Raw genomic sequence first — 27,624 nt, forward strand, 5'->3', positions numbered from 1 at the left:
ATAAGAGAAAAATACCTCATCAATGTCACAAAATATTAAAAGGCAAAGTCAGGTCAGAGAGGTTCTGGTTTTTGACACTGGTAAATACTCAAATCTAAGCATTTTTATTCATCTAATTTCTGGTAAAAAAAAAAAATACTGTATCTTGTTAGCCTTATATTAAGCCTCATTTGCCTGTCAAGTCTATCTTACTTCAGAAAATTCCAGCGAAAATGCATGAATTGCTTGTAAAAATTTAAAATATCTGATAGGGAACAGATAGCTTTGCAGTTAGGTCACAACTCATGGGCACGGGCATCCCGGGTTCGAACTGATCTGTGGATCATTTCCCAAATGTCTCTTCCCTACTCTTTCATCCCTCTTTCCAACTATCCACTGTCCACCTCTCAAAATAAATGTATCAAAAATGTTTTTTGATGTTTCCTGTTTTTTTATGATGTTTTTCTGGCTATTATTATGTGTTCTAGGATTATTATGATGTTGAGGTTACACTTGTGGCTGATTTTTTTCATGGGTTCTTCTGTTGTTAGGGTTTTCTCTTTCTTGTTGTGTTCTTATGCTTGTGTTGTGATGTTTTGTCTTACTTGAGATTCTGCTTTTTGTCAAAGCACTTTTTAAAACCTCTGTACTACAGGGTGCTACACAAAGAAAGCTATTCTTATTATTTAAAAAAAGCCCCAAAATATATCTTGTAAAAAATATCTGCCAACACAGCAGGCAAATTTAACTTGTTGATTTACTAACTTTGATTTAGAAATCTCATTTCAAGACCCTCAAGTAAAATCTGCTTGCTGCATTTTACCTTTTGACAACCAATTTAGGCCTTATTTTTAGCTTGTGGTATATGAAATACAGTTTTTAGCATTAACAATGTAATGTAGTAGGTCTGAATCAGAGAAACAAATAATATAATGGCATGAATTACCTGCTAGACGAGCTTTGTGATCTTAAATCCTTGAGTTGTTTTACTTTACCTTACTATAAATCTATTTTTGGAATTCTTAATCACATCTAAGAACAGTTTTTGGTGTCAAACATCTCATCTAACTTTTCATTGTGTGATATGTAATCCATGTCCTGAGCATACCGTGATGGTCTCCTCGTTATTGGACAGGATGCAGCGCAGTCTGTCCAGGTCTCGCTCTTTCTCCCTGAGGGCCAACTGCAGCCTCCTCACCTGCTCCTCGCGCTCCTCCACGCAGCGGAACTTGTCATCGATGGAGCGCTGCAGAGGGGGGAGAAAAATTACACTGCTGCTGCTATTTTGGGCACCCTGTGCTGTGAGCTTCATCCTCAGCCTAATATTCATCATGCTCTGGTGCAGTGTTCAGTTTTGTAGTTAACATCGAAAATTGAGCAGATGGAGAATATTTATGGCTTCGGATCCCATGTGTCTGGGCAATAAAGATAACATTTTGATCCTGCATCAGATTCTCAAGAAAATTTTCTACATGTGAAGCAAACATCTATCCTAAAATGGTGCAATGGTGCAAATACCACATGGTTGCAAAAGGATTTAAAAAAAGGCACTTCTCCTGGACATTATGTCCCTCAAGATTATTTACTGTTTGAGTGAAATTTTATGCTGATCTGTTAGTTTGAGCTGGGCTTTGCATTACTGTATGTGACTCTTTCATCTGCTGCAAATGCATGCATAGCTTTTTTTAATGCCTCCCTGTTTTCACTGCAGTATGCAGGAATCTCACATTATACAGTGCAGCAACTCACACAGATTGTGTGAAGCTGCCATTGGTTTCAGTCCCCAGTGTGTACACATCAATTTGTTTGTGAGTGTGCATTTTACCTCCAGAGCTCTGTCTCTATCTTTAATCCTCTCTTTTAGTTTTTCCAGCAGAGCGTCCCTTGGTTTGGAACTTCCTGCTGAGTCCAACATCTCTGAGTATTCCTATAAAAAGTACACTTGCATCAGAAATGTGTCATGTAATTATTGGCTATGAATTTAAGAGAACAAAAATTTCCAGCAACAGGTGATGCGTTTCGGCTTGTAGCCTTCATCAGGGTCATCCCCTGACCCAGATGAAGGCTACAAGCCGCACGCATCCATCTAATAAAGTTGTTCTCCAAACTACAAGTGTTGCTGGAGATTTCTGTTCTCTTCAAGACTTTCTTCATCCTCCATGCACCTTGGAAATTGGTGAGATTGTGTCAGTATTACCCACGTCAGCTCCTTTTAACTGTGAATTTAAGTAAGGTTGTCTTTGTTACCTGTAACTGTCGCTCCTTGTCCTGCAGACAGTGTTTGAGCTGCACAATGCTTCTTTCCTTCTCTTGCACCACTGTGTGCCTCGCTGCCTCACTCTCCTTTAGAGATGCTTCTTTAGCTTGGAGATCAGAGCGAATTTTCTGGAGGGCGCTGCGCAGGTCCTGCGAGGACAAGAGCAAGGTTTCTTACATGCTGCTTCAGCACTTCTTTTTTTAAATTTTGCTTTACCCACACATGCTAAATAGCTTGTCAAATGTTTTGATAATCAGATACTTTTCAAAGCCTAAGTGGTTCAAAATGATACAATCTCGCTATTTCATTCATCATTAGTATCAAAGAATATCAAACCTATTAATAAAATTACATCATAAGACCAATGTGCAGCACTTGAAAGTAAAAAAAAAGTTTTTTTTGTTTTGTTTTGTTTTTTTGTTTTGTTTTTCTGTGAATAGAAAAGTTTACAAAAATCCCGACTAGGACTTATAGTTTTGTTGCTGTGGTATCCAAGTAGATATTGGAGTTATTTGAATTTTACAAAATTAGTCTTAAGTTAAAATGTTTATTTTGTGACAACCCAATGTAGTAATATAGACAAACCTGGTTGTGTTTCTCAGTGGCCTCCCTATGTTGCAGAGCCTCCTGCAGATCAGAGTTGAGTCGCTCCTTAAACCTCACCAGGTCCTCTCCTTGCTTCTGGCTCTGTCTCAGACTCCTCTGGCTGGCCTCCAGCTCCAGACCAAGGGAGAACAAAGAACTCTGCACCCCCACCAGCTCACCCTGCAGCTGGGCAAGTGTTAAAGACTCGCCCGCCCCTTCTGGAGCCTAAAGAAAAACCCACAGACCAAGATCAGCATGCCCATGTGGAGACAAGATCTCTAATCATTGATAAATAAAGATCCAGGATTAGCCCTTACCTTGCATTGAGGGAGCTGGTTGCGGTGAGCCATCTCTCTCAGCTTACATAGCGTGGTGTTCTGCTCTTCAATCAGCTGGTACAGCTCCTGGGCCTGAGAGCAGACAGTGAGGGTAAGTACCTTCTCAGATACTTTCTGTAGCCTTATGAAAAGACAAACACCCACCTCACTGTCTTTGGTGGTGATGGAGTCTGTGAGACCCTGGATGGTTCTTTCTTGACTCTGAGCTGCCTGACGGATTGCACGCAACTCACACTCCATCTCGTTCAGCTTCTCCTGCAGTTTCTGTACAGAGACGAGCATTGTGATAAGGATGGGATCAGATATGCAATGTATCATGCATATCCAACTGTAATAAAGCATTCTTTATGCGACGTACCATATTGTTGGCCTCACTCTCGTGGATCTTGGCCTGTAGGGACTGGACCTGGAGCTGGGCCTTCTGCAGCTCGCTGACACACTGACCAGCTGCACACTCATACTGGTTTAGCTGGCTTTGCTGCTCTTCAACAAGGCTCTGTAATGAAGAGAATTAAAATTTCAAGTTCAGTCTTGTGACCAAATCCAGCTGATGAATAATTTGTGACAAAGAAATACATTTTGTTAGAACTCATGAAAAATACAAAGGCTGCAGGCTGCATAACTTTCACAGTGGATTGTGTAATATCTCTACAACATTTAGATACTCTGCTCATTCATGTGTGCACTCTGCAAAAGCTAGGGAGAGAGCCCCTGAAGTGCTGTGAGAATGCTGTATGCACGAGTTAGCAGAACAAAGTGCGTGTTGTCACTATTAGCTTTACATAACCAGCGTAGAAACGCTTCCCACTTTCAGTTACAAGAGGAAAGTCGCCATAACAATAAGATGATTTATACTTTTACTCACCTAGATTTATTTGTGTTTGTGCTGCTGAGATTACATTTAATTTGGATTGTTTTTTAAAGAATGATCAATTTAACATTAAATAGCATCACTGCCCTAGCCAACCAGCGTTGAGATGATGGGGTGGTCTGACTCTGTGGATCACTGTGCCTCCAGGGTTTTGAGTGAAAATAGGCCAATAGTGGAGTCACTTTGTCTTAATGTCTCCCCACATCTAACCTACTTCAGACAGCAGCCCCAGCTACAAGATTGCACACCCTTATTCCTCCAACTAGTACCACAAAGGATTCTAGTGTAGGGAGGTCAGATTTTATCTTTTTATTGCAATCATAAGTGGAAAATCCTGAGATTCAGCAAGCAAGTTTAGAAACTGGAAAATCCAGAAGACTTATCTGTCTTCAGGCTGTCCTTGAACTTAAATCTCTTCTATAGCTATTAAATAAGCAGGGGTGGAAAGAGTAAAAGATTTCTGTACTCAAGTAAAAGTATAGTTACTTTGGTTGAAATTAAGTAGAAGTATAATTACAGGCCAATAAATCTACTCAATTAAAAGTAAAAAAATAATTCATTTAAAGATGACTTAAAGTACTGAGTAGTTACTGAGGAGTAAAATATGATCTTTCCTTGTTGGTGATACAAACAAGAGTTTCTTGAGGTAAAGTCATGCCTTTATTTAAAAAAAAGAAGTAAAATGCAACATCTATTTTTTGTTACATGGATTCATTCCTTCCCAGTGTGCTACTCTAACTGAAGCAAAACTAATAGTCAATTTCAAGTTGTTAACAAAAGGTTGAACCTCCTTAGTTTTACTCAGTAATTGATGCTTTTTAAACCTTACTAACTACAGTGCCTACTCTGAAATTTACTTGAGTATAGGTAAAATAACTGATTTAAAAATGTACCATAAAAAGCACAAGTACACAAAAAAGCTGCTCAATTACTGTAACATGAATAAGTGTAATAAGTTACTTTCCACCCCTTTAAATAAGCAGTTACACAATATTTGGTATTTGGCATTTACCTCATAATCAGTTTCATAGCTGCTCTCCTTTTACTACATGCCGTCTGCTTTATTGACATGGTTGTGACCTCTAACTCAAACACTCACACACACATACACATTAGGCAATTAGGCCATGTCCTGTGTTACAGATTACCTACACACCTGACTGCTCATGTAATGTGTTCCCACGCACACACATGCACACACAATGAGCATTGGAGCTCAAATCCTCCTGGGTAAAAGCTTGTAGGAGAGGCTGTGGGCAGGATTTAAGTGACTGACAGCGGGATTATGGGGCTAATTACGCTCAAAAAGTAGTGAGAATAATCGGTTTGTGGGAGGACTGTGCTGTGTCTATCCAACGTCAAAGCTTGTCAGCTGGCTGTGCTGCAGAAGTAGAAGCAAAATGTGCAACTCCAGGGTGCCATCACTCTGCATTCACAGTTAAAAAATCCTCATATTCAGCACCATCACCATCCTTGTGAAGGATTTATACCTGGTGAGGAGGTGGGCGAGGGTACTCTTTGTATAAATCTTCCATCAATTCTTCCATGTCCGCTAGGTTCAGATCCTGATCAACCAGCCGGATCAGGGGTGTCTCCAGCTCAGGTGTCCTGATGTGGTTGTGCCTTTCTCCATCTGGAGTGTCATAAGACAGTCCCAAGACAGGATCAGGGAAGCTCAGCCTTGGGCCCCCATTACTGGAGCTCTGTCTGAGGAGAACTGGCAGTTTGCTCCCCTTAGAGCTCCGGACCGGCCTGTAGATGTTGCAGCTCTGCAGCATACAAAGAGCCAGAGAGAGACTTGGTCCAGGTGAGGCCTGACCATGTGAGGCTCCCATGTGCTCCTCAGAGAGAGAGTCGTATAACTGATCATCTACTGGGTCCCTGGGGGAGCTAAGGTGGCCATCTGTTAAGGCTCCTGAGTGGATGTACTCCTCAGTAGTCTCCAAGGATGCTATGGAGGGGCTGGAGCTGGCTCGTCCTGCCAGGGTGCGATCACTGTCAGTCGTTCGTGAAGGGTCCTGAGAGCCAGGAACCAGGGTCAGAGAGGAAGGGGCTTCTTCTGAATCCTCCACTTGTTTTCTCTCTCCTGCTCCTCCTGTCAAACTTCCTCCAATGACACTGGCTGAATACCTGGTTGACGGCCCACAGGAAATACTCCGTGCTAATTTCCTGGGCACCTTACAAACAGCTTCATAATCAGAGTCTGCCACTCGCCAGTATGAACATCCTCGACACTTCCTGGGGGTGCTATGTACACACCGATGTGAGACTGCGACTGTGACCTCTGATCCTGCACCTGCAGCACATTGAGTTTGGTGGTGGTGACACTCAGAGCCGTCCTCTGCCCAGGACTCGTACAATGAGTAGACCAGGTCGTCCTGGAGCAAGGCACAGTACTTTGCATGAGTGAGTCCTGAAATGTCCACCATCCCATCTCCTGGTCCTTCATTACCTCCAGTTATTGAAACACCACCCTCCTCTGCGTTTGTTTTTTTGTAGAGTCCTCCGATGCACTGCCTCAATCGATGTTTCTCCTGCAGAAGCCGCTGCAGCCTTTCGATGGACAGTGCCTCTACTCGGGCGATCACTGTGTCAAAGCGGTACATACGGTCCAGCATGAAGGTGCACTTAGAGCAAGCAAACTCTCCTTTGCCATCCCGGGTCAGCTCTCGCCCAAGGGCGTGAGACAGCAGCACCTGCAGATTTAGTTTGGCGGTGGGATGGAAGATCCATCGACGCTGGTTACCGCAGAGCTCCCTCCCACAGATGCGACACGTCTCCTTCATCTTGAGATCAAGCATTCCACAGGCTTATAGCTACCAGGAATGGGGGGTATCTAATTATTTTCAGACAGCTGGATACTTGTGATAAATTCAATCACATGTAAACAAAAAAGCACAGGTTTAAAGTTGCATCAGAGCAAACACATGGTTTTAGAGCAAAATAACCTTTTTCATCTTGAACAGAGTAAAGCTCTTCAAAGATCAGTCCTTATAATGGCATCAAATCCAATGGCTTGACAAAAAGAGATGAGGTAGAGAAAAAGAACTGCACAAGAATGATTGCATATGTTGTTCTCTGCAGAGCTAAAAACAAAGAGGCAAAAATAAACTAATAGATTCTGTCCCAGTCAGTGAAAGGTATCTGCCTAGGATCTTCATTCATTCACAGGAAGTGCAGGTGCATGGGGAATATGGCGCACACACCCACAGAGAAGTCACGTAAACGTCTCATCAATTAGATGCCGTATTTATCTGTCTTCCGTCCTCGCGCTGTCAACAAACCGTTGCTTTGTATTTCGTAACAGCGCCGCACGCGCCTCTGCACCATCAATCGGCTGTAGCTCACACACGCACCGTCAGGTCTGTCCTGTCCGGAGGAAAGGTAATTATCCGCTGTCCTCTACCCGGACAGAGAGCGGTAGCCGGCGTCCTGAGGCGGTCCTTAGAGTCATTCCCCGGTGTCTGTGTCCGAGAAAGCGGCTTTTCATTCATTTCAGAGCCGTTAATGACAGCAAGAGAGGCAGACACGCACTCACTGGGTTCGGTCCTTCGTGTGGTCGGAGATCCTCTGGGCTGATAGCGATGTGGCTGTCTGAACGAGACCTGCAGCGGTGGAGCGAACCATTATGGGGATACGGGGGGTGGAGGAGCCCGGTGCTGTCACACAGAGATGCTCGGGGCTGAATATGCGCCTTTATTTTGAATAAGTGTGAAAAATTATCCTTTACAAGCGTTCTTCAAACTAAATACAGCGAATATCAGCTTTGGTTTTAGTTGTAGCAATAAAGAGACAAAGTGAAGCCCCCCTGGGAGTCTGTAACGTCCTCCTGCCCGGTTTACTTAGCTGTGTTCGCCTGACTGAACAGGTGAAATGCTCAGTAGCATGGTAACATTAGTGACGCTCTGTAAATTAATAAAACTATGAGCCAGACTGATCCTATTTCATTACCTTTTATGTATCATGTCTTTAAAGGGCACAAAAACACAATACGGTAAAAGTTTTTAAAAGAGAGCCTGTATAGAACTCAATTTTTTTGTGGTAATTGGCTATATCATGATTCAGCAGGCCTACAGTTTAAACATTAGCCTACTACACAGTAGAAAACATTTGGATGTGAGAAAATGAACACTATCATCCTCTTTATCCTCAAGCTGCTCGATTATGGCAAAAAAAAAAATCGTGATTATTCACCGATCTAACAGATGTTTAATCTTGTTTCTCTTGTTTCCAAGATGATGGGAAGCCAAAATCACAAGTGATATTGAAACCTGATTATTGCCTTACACCATTCTATTCCAAATATTACACCACAAATTAAGGGCAACAGCAAAAATTTTGCTATTAAGCCAGGTATCACACCCTCAGACCTACCTTAGGGTTACTGGACAGTTTTATTCTGCAGTATAAACACCAGCCTGCACTTTTGTAATAAATGCAAACCAAAACCTTCGATGTAAATGTTAAGACAAATATCAACCATGCAGTACCAGTAATTTGTATTTCTGCAATAATCCTACAGAATTAAGAGTGTTGCATTAAACTATAATGTATAAATCAGTGCATTTTATTTTAAACCACAGAGAAATCAATCATATCCATGCTCTTTTCATGTATCCTGACTGACCCCTGCATTATTTTAGGCAGTATGCTCAGCAGAGTCAAGATTAAAGGATGCTTTCTCCACTGCATACAATAGCCAGTGAGCAATAAACCCAGTTACCAAGACAACACACATGAAGTGCAGTAAAGAAGGCCGACATGTGGTGAGGTAGAGCTAGCCCTGGGGATACATATAAAAGAGGTCATCATCATACTGGCAGAATAAAAAGGACACACAAGATAGATCATTTTGATCACTAATACATTGCCTGAGTTAGTTTTCATGTATGAATGCAAAACAGATTCAGTTCCTGCTTCATTTTAGTTGTTTTCTGTCTATAATTATACTACAGTGATTGTTTTTAGCCTTAATAGCCCCCTGATCAGACCAACTTAAAAAAAAAAATGCTGCTACTTCAGGGTTAGTGTTATTTGTATTTACCGTTGCTATGGTGCAGGTATTCTAACAATGATTTGACTGTGATGTTTGAACAAGCAAGCCTTTCTCACACATCTCACTGCAGCATTTCATCTCTGCAGTGACCAGAATTTTGTTTTTCCCAAGGGCGCGCAAACAGATGGTCACACTGTCACGCTGTGACTTCCAAAGAGATACGTCAGTGCAAAATCCTCAGTCGACTATCAGTATACTTTCATTATCAAACTAGTTCTGTGACTGCAGAGGTGCAGATCCTTAAATCTTCGTTAAGGTGTGGTCAGAGGGGTCTGAGCTTGAGTCTGCATTTTTTCATGGCCTTATGTTTTTCAGAATTCCCTGTGATGAAGCTGCACACATCTACCAACATATGTTGACATGTTTTAACTCCATGAATAAAAGAAAAAAAAATCAAAACCATGATGGAGTAAATGTTAAAGTTGCAGCTCATATCCTTGAAAGAGGAAACACTGGACAACAAAAGTGCAAAGAGGTTTCAGATGACACTTCTTCCTCTCTGTTCAGACACATATTTGTTCTAAATGTCTGTGGTGTCTGGGGGTCTTATTAAGAGCTCTTATGATGTGTGTCTGTCTGAGAAAACAGAACCTGATATCAGTGTTAGGGTCTCACAGTTCTCAAGGGTCAACCTGACCTATCGACCACCCTGCTGAAATGAGACCTGCTAAACTGCTACCAGCGTGACGCCTGCATGCACACACGCACACTTGAAATGAAAGCATCTCATGGGAATAACCACACAGACACAAAGACACACACAGACATGATCTCTGATCTTTGCAATTAGATGCAAACAAGGCTATTCAACTGAATAGTTTTTGTTCCTGTAATTTAGCGTAATTTGCGAAAGACTGTCACTGAACCCATATCTAAAGTATTCCCCCCTTGTATGTTTTACCCTTTTGTCATTTTTGTAACTCAAACGTGGTCAATATAATTTGGCTTTATTGACACAAATAATAAAAGAGAAATACTTCTTTAATGTCAAAGTGAAAACAGATTTCTACAAAGGAATGTCAATCAAAAAAAATGCAATGTAAAAGAAGAGACTGCATTATAAAATCAATAAAGGGGTAAAACATCCAGGGTAGTGGGCACTTTTATAGGCACTATAACTGTAAAGACCCAAATGCCAAATAATGTTTTAGTTCAACCCATATTTGACTTTAATAGGTCAGAATGTCCCTAAAATGCAAAAACATGTGTAAGAGCTATCAATAATATAATAGGTTCCTTTTTTCAATTTTTATTCCTATATTTGCCTCATACATTTTTGTGCACATAAATACTCTGCAACAAAATGTCACTTCCCTCTAATTTTGCAAAGTCAAATGTCATCAGCACTGACTCAGGATCCAGCATTTCAACACATACAGTAATAAATAACAGCCTTTTCTTGCTGCACCCACATTATGATTATTTCTTTTTTTAATTTTGATAAACTGTCAGAAAAATAGTGTTGTATTTCATGAATAATATTTCTCAAACTCTTAATCCTTGGCCTGTTTTACACTGTTGGACTTCAGATCTGCTCAGTGTAGTATTTCTATGACACAAACACACTTGTGCTTGAAATCTGAGTAGAGAGCCTGAATTTGCATCTTTAAACCACAACTGATTTACAAGTAAAAACACCTGCACAGGTACCTTAAATACAAAGCACTGCTTGTGAAATGCTTACATAATAACAAGTGATATCATTCAAAGAAACATGTTAGACTTTCAGCTAAATACCATAGACAGCAAAAAGATGAACAATGAAACTATATGATCATGAGCTTGCACAACTGCAAATAAGGAGAGAAGATTTTCTCAGAGTGGGTGGAGCTGACACGGTGTAAGTGCCTCCCTCCATTTGTCTTTAATTATGTATCAGGAAGAAATGTGTCCTTGGGGATGTGAGTGCAGCTAAAGCCTGTAAATGTAATGAGATTCAGGCACTTTGTGTGATGAGATAAACCCTCTGTAAGATGGACTTTCACTGAAAGCCTTCTATGATGCTGCATCCATTTCAGTAGTACAGTAATAAGCTTTCTTATTTTTGCGTCATGCTCTTCGTTGTTTGTTTTCTTAAGGGGGGGGGGTCATCAAAATATGTGACCACATCTGCCAATGAGATCTAAAAATGCTGACATCTGATTTACTTAAACATTCAGTAAAAGACTGCATTAAGAGGAACAGAGTTTAAGCTCACCACAGGATGTTTCATCACTTTATGCTTTTTTTCTTCACAAGAAGTCTTTTCAGCTGTGTCACAATGATGCCTCTCTTCTTGTAGCACAGATAGTTCTTGTGTTTACTTTTCATGATTATTTCACAAAAAAGTCTGCAGAGAGGCTGGATTTTGATGAGAATTTTACATTGAAGTTGTCATAAACATACTGTTCATACATCAAGTATGTCTGATCTCCCTCTAGCTATAAAATTCAATATTGGTTCTTAAAAACAATTTGAACTCTTTAATGATTCAAAGAACTCTTGTTTTGTCTAAAGCTGTCAGCTCTCGACTAAAAATGCTGTGCATGACTCCTCCATAAGGAGGCAGAGTCAGCCGGAGATTAAACAAGAACTTTGATGCTGCTCTGACACTTAGTGGAGAGCTCTGTAATAACACCTTAAGCTAATTTAAATACTAAAATAATCATTGCCTGACTTCTACTTGTGCCTCACTTTCACATGAATGCATGCAACTTTTCTTACCTGCATTTCCTGTTCAATACGAAGCCTCTCTTGACCCAGTTCCTCCTGATAAAACTGTAAAAAGGCAGAGAGACAATAAATCAGACTATTACATTCAGTCTGAATGTTAGCATGTACAGAAACAAGAAAGAATAGCTACAGCATTAATTAAACATCAATGATTTTAGTCTTAAGTGTAGATCTATGGTTTAAACACGTGCACCTAGTGTTTTTGTGTTTGTTTAAACACAAGTTTCTGCATGAAAACAGCTCTGGTGCTTTACAGGAATAGCTGTTTAAATGGTGTTTAGGAATGTCACACATGCTGCTTCAGGAGCCTCTTTTTAGAAGTCTGACTACAGTGACATAGTGGTCCAGAGGATTGCAGCAATGTTAGATGGCTTGTATAAATGTATGATGCATATATAAATCATACAGGGTTTGACTAACACTTCCTGGATAACACAAGGTCAGAGAGAGCTTGGAAATTACCTATTCTTGACGTCATTTAAATTAAAATGTATTCATACCTCCACATCTTTGTCCTTCTGCAGCAGAGATGATGACAGCTCCTGAACCTGTCCCTCCAGCTCTCCCACCCTCAATGTGAGAGTTGTCTTCTCTTCACTCAGCTCTGTGATGAGCGCCTCCTTGGAACAAAGCTCTTTAGTCAGCTCCTCGATTAACCTGAAAGTAGACGGTGATATTGTCAGTGAGATATGGCTGTGGATTTGGTTCGTTTGATGTTAAAGCTAGGTGATGTGTTTCTGCACCTGTCTTTGTTGGCATTGGATGGGGACAGGATGCTTGGAGGCCTCTCATCCTCTGGGATGTCCTCCATGGGGGTGTCAAGGGAGAGGAGGGATGCGTGGGAGTGTGATCCAGCCAGCGAGGCCATTCGATCAGCCTCGCTGCGTGCTAGCTGGGCCTCCTTGATAAACATATAAATGTACAGAAACGGTTATGATTTGTGAATCTGAAGCATTATGTGAGAAATTATAGCTAGATGAATCTGGGAGTGATCAAACCTCCTGCAGGAGTTGAATCTTAGTTTCAAGCACTTGCTGCATGTGATCGATTTCCTGCTGTTGCTCCTGACAGCGCCTCTGTAGCTCTGCCTCATTGTGATTGGTCAAGCTCTCTGCTGTTGTGCTGTTAAACACAGAAAAAAAAGCTAATCAGAGTTGATACAGTTTATACACCCACATGCACAGATATAGTCAGAGGGACCGCGAGGACATGATGGTGCCAACAATATGATGTCATCACTTCCCCAGTACTCATGGGATACCCTACACCCCTCCACTTATAGCAGCGATTAAGTAAGCTGCCCTGCCCACTCTGAGGCTTTTATTTTCAACATGTCTCCTCACAGACATGATGTTAACACAGTGTAAAAGCGTTAAAAGGCTTGACGAGGATAAACGGTGGATGATATCTATGACTGTTCTTTCTGGTGTTAGCTACCATTAAGTTGGCCATTACTACTTCAATTAATGTTTTTAAAATCCACTTTAAATTCCTCCTTCTTTGTTTTCTCCTAAACCTGCTTGATGTGACAGAAGCATTCCCTTCAGACCCCAACTGTGCAAGCATCTGTCTGTTCCAATTAGTCAGTCGACAACACTATCCTTGAATCCATGCACCCAGAATGGCAGACGCCACTGTGTCGCCACCAGTCATGCTCTGGACCCTCTCTACATACGTTTTTAACTCAGTCCACCAAATGCAGCAGCTCAAATAACTGAGATATTTTGAACCAGTCTGAGTCTGTCTCACAGACAAATGTTCTTTATATGAAGCAGAGAAGACCTTCATTCTGACAGCCAGCTTTCTACAAGAAGCAATGAGAAAACTATGTTGAAAGATCTTTATCTGGCAACAGCACAAACATTTTAAAATACAGTGAAATTATGCAAATTATTTCACAAGAAAGACTGAGCTTACACACTTGACCAGTTTGAGAAAAATAAGTGTTATGGTGTTACCCACAAAACTCCAAAGTAACATTTTAAAGAGTAAGCTTCTTTGTTTTTTTTTTGTTTTTTTTTTAATCTTTTATAATGCCCCAAATCCTGGCAAAGACACATACTGCTTGTTATCAGTTTGACATCCAAAAATGCAAAAATCAGCAATGGCACAATGCTTGTCATCCATATGAAGGAGGTCTTACAGATGTTAATGGATGTTGTCATTAAGTGTCATGTGGTCAATTAGGTCACCTTAAATGCAATCAATTAAGAGCAGACCTACTTCTACATACTGTACACCACTGAACATCCCAAATCTAGAGTGGAAGTTTTCAGAGTACCCTGCACTCTTTCTGGATGCCCTGCAGCTTTTTCCCTTTTTCTTTTTTCTATAAGTAAAAACTGGCTCTTACCCCACTTTCCTCTATTGTTTCCTGTCTTTAAGTTAGACCAGGGGTTTTCGAAGTGTGGGAGAGTGAGCCTCCCCTAGGAGAAAATTAAAATTAAATTAAAATTAAATAAAATAAAATTTATTCCATGGACCCCAACCCCCATACAAATAAGTGGAAAAAATCAACTATATTTAAGACATTTATGTTTCATCTTTAAAGATTTTAATTTTTGACATTTCTATATTACATATTTCTAAAAAAAACTGTTCTTGCAGAGGCTGTCTTAGTGTTTACGGCAGTAAATGCCACAGTAACCTTCAGTGACTGAAATTCCTTCTATTTCCTGTCAAAAAATCCCCTGGTTTTGGTTGCTAGACTTAGTTCTTGTGTCTCAATATGACCCCATGGTTTACACACCCATATGCTGTTATTAGCTTGTACATCTTTATACACTGAACACTGCGGCTGTTGAGCATAATCAGGGCCAATGCAGGAAAATCCAAACGTTAGCAGTGAACTCTATAGTATAGTCTCTGTAGTAACTATAAATCTGTCCATTTTGCCCCATACACAGCAGAAATTAAAGCAAATCACCTTTTAATATGAGTAAAAATATAAGTAGATGAAAAATAAGTGACTTTTCAGACTAACAAGCACATCGATTACATAACATTGATTTTACTAAATCGATTTATGATCCGAATTCAGGTATCACTGCACAGACATAATATGTGACGGGAGATTGGCTGGCCGGATGCTGAGGTCGCCGCCAAGTTGCCAGAGACAAGTCCACTAGATCATTCAATACAGTAGACAAGGATTGTGCCAGTTTTTGAAATAAAAAGCTCAAACGACAAGATTACATGGATTACACGATCTGTTTAAAAATAATAACTAATAGAAAAATACAAGTATATATAAATAAGTCATAAATCGCTTTTCGTGTAGATGGTCCATTTTGGCAAAAGTGGTCCGGCACAATAAACGGTGAACCGGAAGTACTTTGTATGCGTGTGAAGAAGGTCTTGTTGTGCAAGTTATTGGAATAAAAAGGTCAAATGATCAGATTAATATATAAATATTAATTTATAGATTCAAAATAAAAAAATATCCATACATATATGAAACTGTATTATATATAAAATTATTTTATTTTAAATCATGGGGTACATCTTTTCATTTAACTGAGAAAATATAAGGAAGTGGATTCTGCTTTTGTGTCACTGTCAGTTATTATTTCAAAATTGGTCATTTGTTGTAAATGATTCATTAAAATCCAGACAATCTCGCCGTTTGAGCATTTTATTTCGAAAACTGGCACAATCCTTGTTTACTGTATTGTATGACGTAGAGACTTGTCTTTGGCAACATGGCGGCGACGTCCAACCAGCCAGTCTCCCATTGCATATTATGTCTGTGCTCAGGGATACATGAATTTGAATCATAAATCGATTCATTAAAATACATGTAACGTTATTGCTGTGCTTGTTAGCCCGAAAACTTGGCAGACTTGCCTCTATTAACATGGCGGCGACACACAAACACAACGAAGAAGATGTTCAGTTCAAGTGACTTCCAGTATCAGAAGACAAGATATGACGGTGAATTTCCAACCTCTGGTCTGAAGTGGAGGTCCTCAGATGCATCCAGGTACTCTTGTTTTTTTTCTGGTTTATGGTTTTGCGCCTCCCCTGAAGTTAATTTGCAATTTATTCATTTAAAATGCATCACTCTGACGGCGCATTGAGCATTAATGCTTGCCTTGTGAACACAGTAACCACTGGTCTGGAGAAAAGCTGGTAACAACCATTTACCACCAGAATAATCTCACAAAGTAGTGGTTATTATCGTCTCTATATATTGCAACAACAGTACAGAATGTGCAGAGAGGGAGAGACAACAGAAACAGAACTAGAGAGAAGTAGTAAGAGACCAACTTTTTGCTGATGATGACCTATTAAAGGTCACCAACTCTGACCTTTAAACACCATCTGTCGATCTCAGCAGCAGCACTCTGCCATCTCTGAAATGCCATTAAATTCACTACCCAGCAAGTATTACCCTAATTTCCCTTGCATTTAACAATACTGCAGCTCCAAGCAAGTTTCAAGCTCAATCTCTTCCATATAGCAGCATTTTAAAAAGTTTAAAGTTTCAGCTGTAACCTGGGGTTCAACTTTTAGCCTCCGCCAAAATAATAACAAGAAAATTCTCTCTTTCATTTTCACCATCTGTCTACAACAATCCCACACAAGAATTTAGTAACATGTCAGTGGTTTATGTTGTGGGTTGCACTTGACATCCATGAAGGTTTGCGTGCGAGAGCATTATCTCTATCAGCTGCTGCCTGACACATGAGCTGTGAGAGATATGAGGTGTTAGCACAGTTAAGACAGGACTATGTAGAGGATCATTACTATTATGGGCACAATTACCCCTCCTGAACCAACAACCATAGATGGAGGTGCATCTGCCCACCAGTACACTCTGTACTGGGGTAATCAAATTATGAACAGGCAAGAAAACACTGGGGTGATTGCATATTTTCTCTGTCAAACAGGCTGCTAATGAAAGGTGTTTAATAAAGACAAGCTATCAACCCCTGCATGTTTAGACTGTGATTTATTTCTAGTGATTAAAAACATGAGATGAGTGAATGTGATACTTTTAAGTGTCAGTTAAGTATTGATCTGTTCTTTATGTCTAACATAGAATTTTTATTTTATCTCAACAAAAGCAAAAAATTAGCCAAGGACTAGCATTCCTCCAAGCAATGGTGCATCGGTTTCTAGGGCGTACACAGGCCCTCTTTAATATGAGAGGATAGGTAAGAAAGTAAAGAAAGAAAAAAAAAAAAACAACACATTTAAGTTTTGTGGCCTTTGTCAGGTCCTTGACACATCCAGAAACAAGTCCACCTGTGCCCAAAGGTAAGCGGGTCATCTGCTAATTTTTGACATTTTGTTTTAGACCAATCACAGAGCACCTTGTCTTGCTGAACATACGCAGAGCTCACCAGTTCTGACAGGTTTTCACCTATACTGACACTTCAAGAACCGACAAAAGGTTGGGTAACCAAAACAGAAGTTTCAACTGATGAACATTTGTGGACTTACAGGGCTTTATCCAGAAGCTGCTGTTTCTCCTGGAGCTCCTGCTTCAAGCTCTCTACTTCCACCTTCAGCTCGATGTTCTGCAACAGATAAAGCATGTTTGTTAGTCATTATCACACAAAATCATCAGGGATACACGAACTTACTGGCATCATATCGCTATTGTATCAGCAGATATGAACATAGCACAGTATGGGTGCAGCTGAGGGCGCTACACTCTCAGTCAGGCTCATTGTTAGTCCTGAACAATTTGAATGAAGCCTCACATGTAAAACAGCTTACTTACTTACTTTAGTACAAAATTATAGTAACAGTAGCTAAAGTCTTCTTAACTCAGACTTTAAAAATGTAAATAATTTTTCTTTTTGCAATTCTTTTTAATTTTTTTGTAAATACGTACATATGGTGATGCAACTTTATGTATAAAATGACATGAACATGAAGACCTAACAGGTGTGGTATGAAAAGGGAGGAAAAAACTAGATAAATAAATTTAAAAAGAAAGAAAGCAATACCAAACAAAAGAAAAAAAACCCAATGTAAAACAGGAGGATTGGAAATAGATTTTGCCCAGTTTTAAATAAATTCATTTTTTGTGTTCTAAAATTAGAAGCTCTTCTTTCATCACAGACATATTACATACCAGGTTAATACGTTCATTTACACAAGGCATTTCTTTTTCAGATTATAGATTATTTTATGATTAAGGAGTTTTCAAATGCAACCAGTAATATTTTTATCAGGTATTTATCCTTCTTTCTACATTAAAGTCCCTCAGGATCCACCAGGTACAACACCTAGGGGTGCACATTATTGGATTTTTCATATCTGATATGCTGATATTTACAAAATAATTAGCCGATACCAATATTTGAATGTAGTTCAGACCTATGAATGAAGAAAAAGACTTGAGCTGATGCTGGTCTGTTTGCTGAGCCTAAAATGTCACAAATTGTTGTACGGCCAATATTTTCAGCTGACACGGTAGATTTTAATGGCCAAAATATTGTTTTATCAGCAGAAACTTTCATATCTGCCAATACTCATGTCAGGCTGATCATACCAGGCATCCCTAACAACAACAACTTAAAATTTTGATGAATTTCTTAATTTAAAAAAGAGACAGTCTGTAACATATTGTAAATTGCAAACAAAACAGGCTTGCAGCTGAGAAACTCTAAAATATATGGAAGTGATTGCCCTTTGTATTCTGTAACATCTCCAACAATCTCTCTGATTTGAAGAGGAAAAGGACTTTTTTCATGTTTTCTTTCAGGGCATGATAACATTGGCAGTATTGGCAGATACGAAAATTTCTGCAGATATTTACAACTGATAAATCAGCGTATATCAACTCTAAATATCGGATGTATGTTTGAATAAGTTTGAGAAATTTTAGTCAGGACCAAGAGACCTACCTCAGGTGAAGTCTTATTCTCTGTTCATCCTCATTTCTCAAACTTTTAGTGTATCTTAAGGACTGAAGCCTTAGGTCATATCTACATATATATACAGTGCTTAACAAATTTATTAGACCACCTGTCATATTTGTCTCAAAGACCATCCAGCATCATGACATGCTTTAATGCGGACTCTTTCATTTTCAGTGAGTTCTCCACATTTTACCATTTTGAACAGGAATGAGGAATTTCAAACTGAATTCACCCAAATTTGAGCCGGCTCACTGGGCTTCTCTGAGAAGTCAGAAATTAATCAAGCATAACATTCAACCACTAAAACTAATTTTTCTGTTCAGGAATGCAAGTAAATAAATATAATTTAACATATTAATCAAGAAATATTAATGTGCTTTACTATTTTTTCAGGTTTTTTGTTAATCAGTAAATTTGACTAATCATGGATAACAAAAATAATTTTATTTTAGCATTAAAAATATCATTTGGGTTAAAGAGCTTCTACATATTGGTGTATTAACCATTGCAGAAACATAAAAAATAATTTTGGTTATTTCCAGTGCTGTAAATTTAGGGCAGCTGTGGCATAAACCTTACTTTGGTTAGGGTTAGGGTGGTCTAATAAATTTGTTAAGCACTGTATATATATATATATATATATATATATATATATATATATACATACATACATACACATATATATATATATTTAAATATAAGCATTGATATTGGTATAAGCTAAGTAGTGAATTGGCACATCAGTTATTGGTAAAAATCCAATAAATGCAACTTTTTTAATTACATTTTTAATTATCAAAGGGCTCAAACATTTAACAATTTTTGTTTATTAAGTACTTCGTATACATACAGCGTTTTTTTTACTTTTGACTATCAGGGCTGTGAATAGCCACAATAACATGAAATACTGATGTATAATATCATGTCAAGTTTTATGCACTTATTAATTAAAGCTCTAACTTTCCTCTACCAGTGAATCTATCTTGAGGTTAGGCTGCATGTAAGTGATGTGATGGAAATATGTTAACTGATTTTGTATAGAAAATGTCTGTATATCTGGACAGAGCTGAGGTGAATGATAAGTGAACTCACTGTAGCTGTCTGCCTGCTGGGTTAAGGTCCACCTTAGCTAAGTGTCTTTGCCTGTTGTTTGATTGATGAAAACTTAGTTATAGATGGGCATTTCTAATACAGGGACTTTCAGTGATGGGCTTAAAAATGACTCCTCAGAGAAAAATGGGTGACAATAACAGCATTTTGGGGTTTTTGAAATGTGTGACTCCTTAGCTCACATACTCGCTGCTCTTGTCTTTCTCAGATCTCCAGTCCTCACATGTCTTCACCGTATCCTGATCTCTGTGTCTCTGCTGAGGGAATCAGAGCTGCTGCGTGTTGTGTATCCTCAGTATCTGACCGAGCTGTCGTGGCTGTTATATTTAGAGTTGAAGAATTCAGGGCAGCTAAGATACTCGGCCCTGAGGCCAAAGGCTAAACTCCACAGTTTGTTTACCTGCCCGGGTCCACGGGGGACATTTTTTGGGCCAATCCAGGCTCTAACACTGGCGCTGGAGGACAGAGGATTTAAACAGTGTGAATTGAGGAGCCTATTTGTTTTTCCATTCTAAGGGAGTGGGGAGAGAACGATTTATCCTTCTGTCTATGTGTCTGTCTGCTGTCGGCTCTATCTGGTTTTATCACCTCCATCACAACAGCTTAGCTCGTGTTTATCTCCACAGATTGGTCACTTTCTTCCGTCTGCCAGCTTGACTTAGCTTCTTTCCTTTCTCAGTCTCTCTTCTCTCCTCCTCCTTCTCCCTCTCTTTCCTTCTGATTCAGAAATGTTTTATTGCCTCTTCGTGCATGTCTCAGTCTGTTGACCTTCCTTTGTCACCAACACTCAGATCAGATCTGGGCGGCACGTGCACGAACACTTGCAGGCTGGAATCATCTTATGAGCATACGGTATTCCTGAAAGGCACGAGGGCTCAGCACACACATTCTGCTGGCTACTACACATATTCATTTTGCACGTGACAGAGGCACACCATCCTCACACAGTGCAGGTTTGCAAGTCACTCTTACTCCATAACAAATTTCTTTTTCCTTGCTTGAGCTCATGTTAATCTTTAACATACCTATAAAGGCAGGTCTGCATCCAAGCATATCAATTACCCTTAGTTTAAGACTAAGACAAAAATGACACAGAAACTGTTTTAAATGTTAAAGTGAAATCTTCAAATGTGATAAAAAATCTAATTAATTGGGATTAAGAAAAGAAATTCGGAAATTTATTGTGATAAAACAAATGTCAGCATTTGACAGCCCTAATGAAAATATGGAGAATGGAAAGAAGAAACTGTTGTAATTAATAAAGACTATAATAGTTAAAGGCTCTGGGTTTGTTGTTCTCAGCTCTGTGTTTACACTGACAGGCGGGTGCTTCCTTCAGCTTGTTTATGTTTCACTTAAAGCCTCAAACATCCTGCATACATGTATTTTTTGGGGGTGAAATGCTCCTTCTCTTATTATTAACCCTGTCACACGAGAAGAGAGACAGCCCCGCCCAATCAGGGATGCAGTTTCAAAAGGCATAATTATTTTGTCCAGCCAATGCAAGAGTCCAACTTAAGGAGAACAATAGACTTTCTAACTTAAAGAAGAATTTTGTGGTTTAAGAACACAAGAAGATAACAACTCATTTGACAGTGGGATTTACATCATCACGTAATTGCAGAAGATTGTTTTCAGATGTTTTCGCACTTGTCTGCAACTCTACATCAGAGGAAAGCTGAGGAATAAAGGAGGTGTGTCTTAAGTTTTTGTCTAATAATCTACTGCTAAAGTCAAATAAAGAGACTTTGAGAAATTAGTTAGCAAAATAATTTTGTTACCAAGGTTTCTCTGGGCTTCAGAAAGGTGATCGAAAGGATTTTGCCTTATTCAAAGTCAGCTGTTTGGCTAAGAAACATGGGAAAATGTCTTAATTCTTGTGAATTAAGTTTAATGTATGAAATTTGTAAAGTATCAAGTAAGAACTAAGAAAAAAGGATGGCAGAATTCATTACTATGAGGTTATGTTCAGTAAAGCAGAGAAATTATCATTTAATTAATCACTGTTTTATCAATCCAGGAAGTGATGTGTAGATCAAATACGATATTTTCTACAGTTGAATATAACACATGTAGCTCTTAGCAGTGCACGATCACGCCAGCATGATTTCATCATGTGCTTCTTTTGTCACATGACAGCATGAAAACAAAGACCCATTTAGCATTGCAATGACTTTGTGTGGAAAGCATGATCTTTAAGCATTCTTTCAGTTAGATGTCAATAGGTCAAGTAAAACAGAAAAAAATTATCATTTTAATTTGAAATCAAAATTAATGTTACACATAGGGGACAGTGGACCATGCTGTACAGGACTGGCACTAGTATTTTTTCATAATTTCAGCATATTGTAATTTCTTTTGAAAAAATGACAATATATTGTTTTAAATAACAATTTTTAAAAATCCATTTTTTGTGTGTTTTTTGGAGGCCCTATCTAATACAGTAAGTTAAACTAAAAAAATATAGTTTTCATTTTATAGAGTTGAGGTAGTGCCGAAAAGATTACACCAAACATGAGCATGGTAGACATTTTCTGAGTGTGAAAGAAAATTAACAAAATGGCAAAATAGCCAGTGGACCTCTAAGGGTTAATGGCCAGATTCAACAAATATTGTTAAGGTAAATTATCATTTTAATTTTTTTAGGCTTGTGCAGGTTTGATACAAATACTGAAACTTACACTTTCAGACAAGAGGAGAAGAGGAGAAATACAAAATAAAGCAGCTGCAACAACTTATGTAACTTTGAACAGACATGTCCTCTGCACAGCTGATGATTCTGAATGATTCATCTTAATGCTTTAATAATAAATACTAAAACACAGCAGTGAGAGGCACATGTATTCCACTGAGTGTGCGTGTGTCGACAACTTGGCTTACAGTAAGAGAGACATTTTTCCCGTCATGAAAGACAGCTCTAAATATAGACCTCTATCACCGTGCACCTGCTATTCTGGCCTCTGCTGGCCCGTCGTCCCACAGCAACACAGATCACTAATAACCCGACCAGAGAGACGACAGCTCTGAAACACTGACAGGAGGGTCATCTGCAAACCAAACGCACCTGTAGCACTGTCACTCACTAGTATCACCATTAACTGTTAGGCACTATCCACCCATGCATCTTTGCCTTTTATTCACATGCAAAATGCAATCTAGGAAGGTGAGAAATTTTAGAAGACTCCTTGGAGGGTCAACTAGTCTAGAAACTTCAAAAAATGTCTAGCAGGTGGTAAGGTCGCCACATCAATTTACTTATTCCTGTCTTTGCTTTCAGTACTCAGCATGTACCAGGAAAAACTTACATTAAATCACAGTTGGTCAAACTTTGGGTTTTACTAGAGTTTTCTCCGTATCTTATTTTTTTCAAAACAAACTTTTATTTCAAGCATCAAACATCACTGAGTGCTACTTCAATAGTTATGACAACAAAACCCCTGTTTCAATAAAACATGAAAAAGTCAAGTTCTTTCATAATTCAAATCTAGCACCCACAACAATAAAAAGAGATAATAACAACATACAGTATTTGTTATTTAGGTTCTTAAAGCCAGAGTAAATCAGCAAAACACACATGCCAACATTCAAAAATGACAAATTTCCAAAATAAAAGACGCTTGGATCTCTGATTGTCCGGTGTTTTATGCTGCTGTCAGTTGCTTAGGCAGATGACTGAAGTTTTAAGGCGCTTACTTATTGTAATTTTGCTATAGAATTGTAATAAAAGCCTCCACCTTCAGTATACCTTTGTCCTTACACACTGCTTCTGTGATGTTGTAACATCACAGTGTGTGGGTTTACGATGTATTAAAGAGTTACAGAACTCTAAGAGGAAGTGTAAGCGGTATGGCGTATAAGCAAAGAGGGGGAACTTCCCATGCACACACTCAGCCTTGCTGGCTTTGATATAAGAAAATGTTTGTGCCTCCATGACGCCTCCATCACTACCTCTGATGGTGGATCGGGGGAACAACTTGGCTCTATGATCGTCTTCATGGTAGCGTTCAAGAGTATCAGCAGGGTTTGCATATCAGAAGCAGAGAAGTTATCAAGAACTGTTCACTCAAAATTTAAAAAGATGTTTTATTAAATCAGAAAAATAAAGCTGGAATACCTGTTTTGAAATTTTAAGTTAAAACAACTTAATTGTTTGTTTGTTTTTTTAAAAGCTGTAACTTTTCAGTCTTGGAGTGAAATACTTAAAGATGATCAAGAAAGTGCACTTCCAAACAGTTTAGTACATCTTCCTGATACTGTTTTGGTTGGACCCTTGATGGGAATTCTCTAACCAAGTCAGCAACTTTGATTATGGTGCAAAAGTGTCTCATGCCTAAAGGCATTCTGGGAAAACTCTGCAGCTTAAGTAAAACACCATGGCAATCCTGGTGAGTGTTACCTGAGCTCAGAGCTCTACGTTAAAGGAACAACGCATAATTTCAAGTTGAAATACGTAAAAAAACTACCGCCACTAAAGCACAAAACTGGATCAGATTCATGCACAATATTACATTACCTCAACAAACACTCCTACACATTTTAGAGTGTCGTACGTCCCTCCTGTGAACGCACTGATTGTGATACCATATCTTTCTGTGTCTATTATTTGTCGTGTGTATTGTGTCCATCCTGTTTGTTAAATCTGTGTATTTTCTGTGTACTGTCTTGTGAACTGTGCTGTGAAATGTCTGTAAATTTAAATCTGTTTAATGCTTTTTCTGTAACTACCTGCCTTAGGACAGTGGATTAAATTTAGGTATTCCAGCATATTTACATTGACTTTTATTGTGAATACATTGACTAATGTGAACTGTCCTGATCAAATGAAAAAATGAAAATAAATAATAATCACCTTCTTGCTGCCTACATTTATCCTCATGTTCTCCTGCACTTTAGGTTACGTGTACCCCATCAACACCTTTCACACACATTTCATAAGGTGAGTGATTTTATTTTAGAATCTTTATTATAATGCACTGCTTTAAAACAGGGCTGGGCAATTAATCACCAATGTGATTAAATCGCAATATGGCCTGCTGCAATTTTCAAATCGCAGAAGGTGCAATATTTCTTTGACCTGAAATTTGTGACAAAATACCAGTTTAAACTTTTTTTTTTTTTTTTGCAGCAGAGACACTATGCGTTACATATCATGCAATCATTTTAGTGGCATATTTTGAGAATAGTGTACAAAAAAACCCTACCTTTCTCATTTTTGCATGTTTCATATGAGAGTTATATTAAAATTATCACTCCCTTTAATACAACAGTTCATATCCAATTTGTAAAATGAGTCGAAATCATCACAGTTCCATTTTTTTTTTCAAATTTGTCCAGCCCTGGTTTAATCTAATATTATATTGGTTATAGTATAGAATGAATTATTGCTTGTTTTTGTTGGAAAATACATGAGATGAGGAACTGAAGAAATAATCGCATATTTAATTGTAATCGCAATTAGATTATTTTCCCAAACTGTTCAGCCCTACTTTAAAATACTATCAAAAAGGCAGAAACACAGAAAAATTGATGAACAAGATGAGGCATGGCAAGCTGGACATCACCTACTGCTGATGTAAGTAATGGGAAACACTGTAATCAATTATTACACGTTTTTATAAAACAGTTTAGTATCTGTCTTTAAGCCCAAAGATAAATTCCTAAAAATTTAAATAATTCTTGAGCACATCAATGAACTTAAACACCTGATTATGATGCATAAATTGTGATATGCTGATACTCATGACATATGATGCGATAAATAAATCAGCGCACTCAAGCAGGGTCTATAAATAGAGTTTGTGGAGCTTGGAGAGATCACTATGTGCTCAGGCCCCACACACTGTACTGTATTACACTGACACTCAGGCCAACAGAGCGATGAGCTGCTCAGGTCGGGTAATAACTATGAAACAAAGATTTAATCTCCAATAAAATAGAGACTAGACTGATCAATTTTTATCCTAAGACAGAGAGTGACTGTGAAGCATCAGGATTGAAATCCAGTCGGACGTCTGTGTGATGCCAGATCAGTTCACTCAATGCAGAGATTGTAGAGGTTCAAAAGCAGGACACCCAGGTCTCGTTTGGTTGATCGAACTGTCAGTTTGCTGTTCTCAAATGAAAGCTTTTGAGAGCAGAGTTTTGAACTCTAGCTGCTAGCTTGTGGAAACAGTCAGCAGGCGAACTGTGCACCTTATTGTTGGAGAACACAATCAATAATTCACAAGTCGTTTCTTTACATTTTTTCAATTTTAATTCTCTCAACAAGAAACCATGAAAACCTTGTTAGAAAAAGATGTAAAATCTAAATTTTTTCACCTAAAATCAGCAACTTGATTCACTAGTCCAATCTTTTCTACTGTAGTGTGTCCATTTCAGTTCCCCAGATTAAGGTCCTTGTACAACCCAATGATCATCCCTGATAGCAAAACACTGACAGAGCATTTAGAAACAACTAGATAAGAACAGAATCAATATTGTGGAGTTTGACACCCAAAAATACTTCTATCAGCATCATGATAGATCAGTTACCTGCTTAAATCTGGTCCGGCTAACATGCTGAAATATGTCCATAAAATAAGAAATAAATATTAACATAAACTGATTAGATTTTCCCTAAAATCTCTCTGGAAATGCTGATAATAGGGACCCAGATTTGTTTCTGCCTGTACCACCGAAGTACTAAGGAGAGCTGGGATAAAGTACAGATATGTTTATAAATTGTCATTCTGACTCCTGTAATATAATGAATAAATCTGTGATGTGAAATATCCATATTTAACTTTCAAAAATGGTACTATGGTGCTTTGAACAGATGTCTCCTACCCACCACGTCACTATGTCATAACTCGTCACAGTGGCACTAATGACATGGATGCAAGGGATTTAAAGGAAGTTAACTGGCAAAACAAAAAAGCCAGCAGAATAATGTAAGATAGCAGGGAAACAAAGTTAAGAGATTAATCATGGTAAGATGCAAAAAACAATGCACAAGAAACACATTTATCCAGCACAAATTTTTTCAGCAGCCTTTAATATTCTTCAGATAGCCCCATATATCTTTATAATATTGTCCTGCAATGCATCAATTATGTAAGAATAACTGCATTCTGATACGTGGGTCTCGTATCGTGTTGTATCTAAAGATTCCAGTGGTTCTTTTGCACAGGATACACATAAATTATTCAGACCCCCTTGATTTTTTTCCACTTTATTAAGTGAAAACAGAATTTTAGAAATTTTGCAAATTTATCAAAACTAAAAACTGAAATATCACAGGTATTAAGACCCTTTGCAACAACACTTTAAAATTAGCTCAGGTTCCTCACATTACTCCGGATCTTTGCTGAGATATTTCTACATCTTCACTGGAGTCCACCTGTGTGAAGTTTACTTGAATTGACTTGCAAAAAAATAACTCCATGTGAAATCCAAGCAGGCTTCCCTGTTTTGCACTGAGAGGCTTCTGTCCAGCCACTCTGCCATAAAGCTCAGATCAGTGGAGGGCTGCAGTGATGGTTGTCCCTCTGGAACTTTCTCCGATCTCAGGATCTCTGGAGCTCAGGAAGAGTGACCGTTGGTTCCTTGGTCACCTCTCTTACTAAGGCCCTTCTCCCCCAATTGCTCAGTTTGGTCAGGCGACAAGCTCTTGGAGGAGTCATGGTTGTGTCAAACTTCTTCCATTTGAGAATTATGGAGGCCGCTGTGCTCTTGGGAACCTTCAGTGCAGCAGATTTTTTTGTAGCCTTTGTCAGATCTGTGCCTTTCAACAATCCTGCCTCTGAGCTCTACAGGTAGTTCCTCTGACCTCCTGGCTTGGTTTTTGCTCTGATATGCAT

The 27,624-nt window shown here is 38.8% G+C and overlaps 1 protein-coding gene across 8 annotated transcripts in view; it reads right to left on the reverse strand.

Moving 5' to 3' along the window:
- Nucleotides 1-27,624, reverse strand: part of LOC121520680 (myomegalin-like) — a 60,902-nt gene that overhangs the window by 24,734 nt on the left and 8,544 nt on the right. For 7 of the 8 annotated variants that reach the window (XM_041804256.1, XM_041804254.1, XM_041804252.1 and 4 more), the window contains exons 1-8: nucleotides 5,521-7,587; nucleotides 3,518-3,655; nucleotides 3,304-3,423; nucleotides 3,139-3,231; nucleotides 2,822-3,046; nucleotides 2,227-2,385; nucleotides 1,805-1,906; nucleotides 1,088-1,225 (exon numbers count right to left, since the gene is read on the reverse strand). In XM_041804256.1, coding sequence (XP_041660190.1) covers nucleotides 1,088-1,225; nucleotides 1,805-1,906; nucleotides 2,227-2,385; nucleotides 2,822-3,046; nucleotides 3,139-3,231; nucleotides 3,304-3,423; nucleotides 3,518-3,655; nucleotides 5,521-6,831 — 2,286 coding nt within the window. In that variant the 5' untranslated portion in view covers nucleotides 6,832-7,587. Of the gene's footprint in view, nucleotides 1-1,087; nucleotides 1,226-1,804; nucleotides 1,907-2,226; nucleotides 2,386-2,821; nucleotides 3,047-3,138; nucleotides 3,232-3,303; nucleotides 3,424-3,517; nucleotides 3,656-5,520; nucleotides 7,588-11,789; nucleotides 11,844-12,298; nucleotides 12,456-12,541; nucleotides 12,700-12,796; nucleotides 12,921-17,246; nucleotides 17,324-27,624 lie in introns of those variants that run through there. The other variant, XM_041804257.1, reaches the window with a different exon arrangement.

Source organism: Cheilinus undulatus, linkage group 13 (genome assembly GCF_018320785.1).
Source record: "Cheilinus undulatus linkage group 13, ASM1832078v1, whole genome shotgun sequence".
NCBI lineage: Eukaryota > Metazoa > Chordata > Actinopteri > Labriformes > Labridae > Cheilinus > Cheilinus undulatus.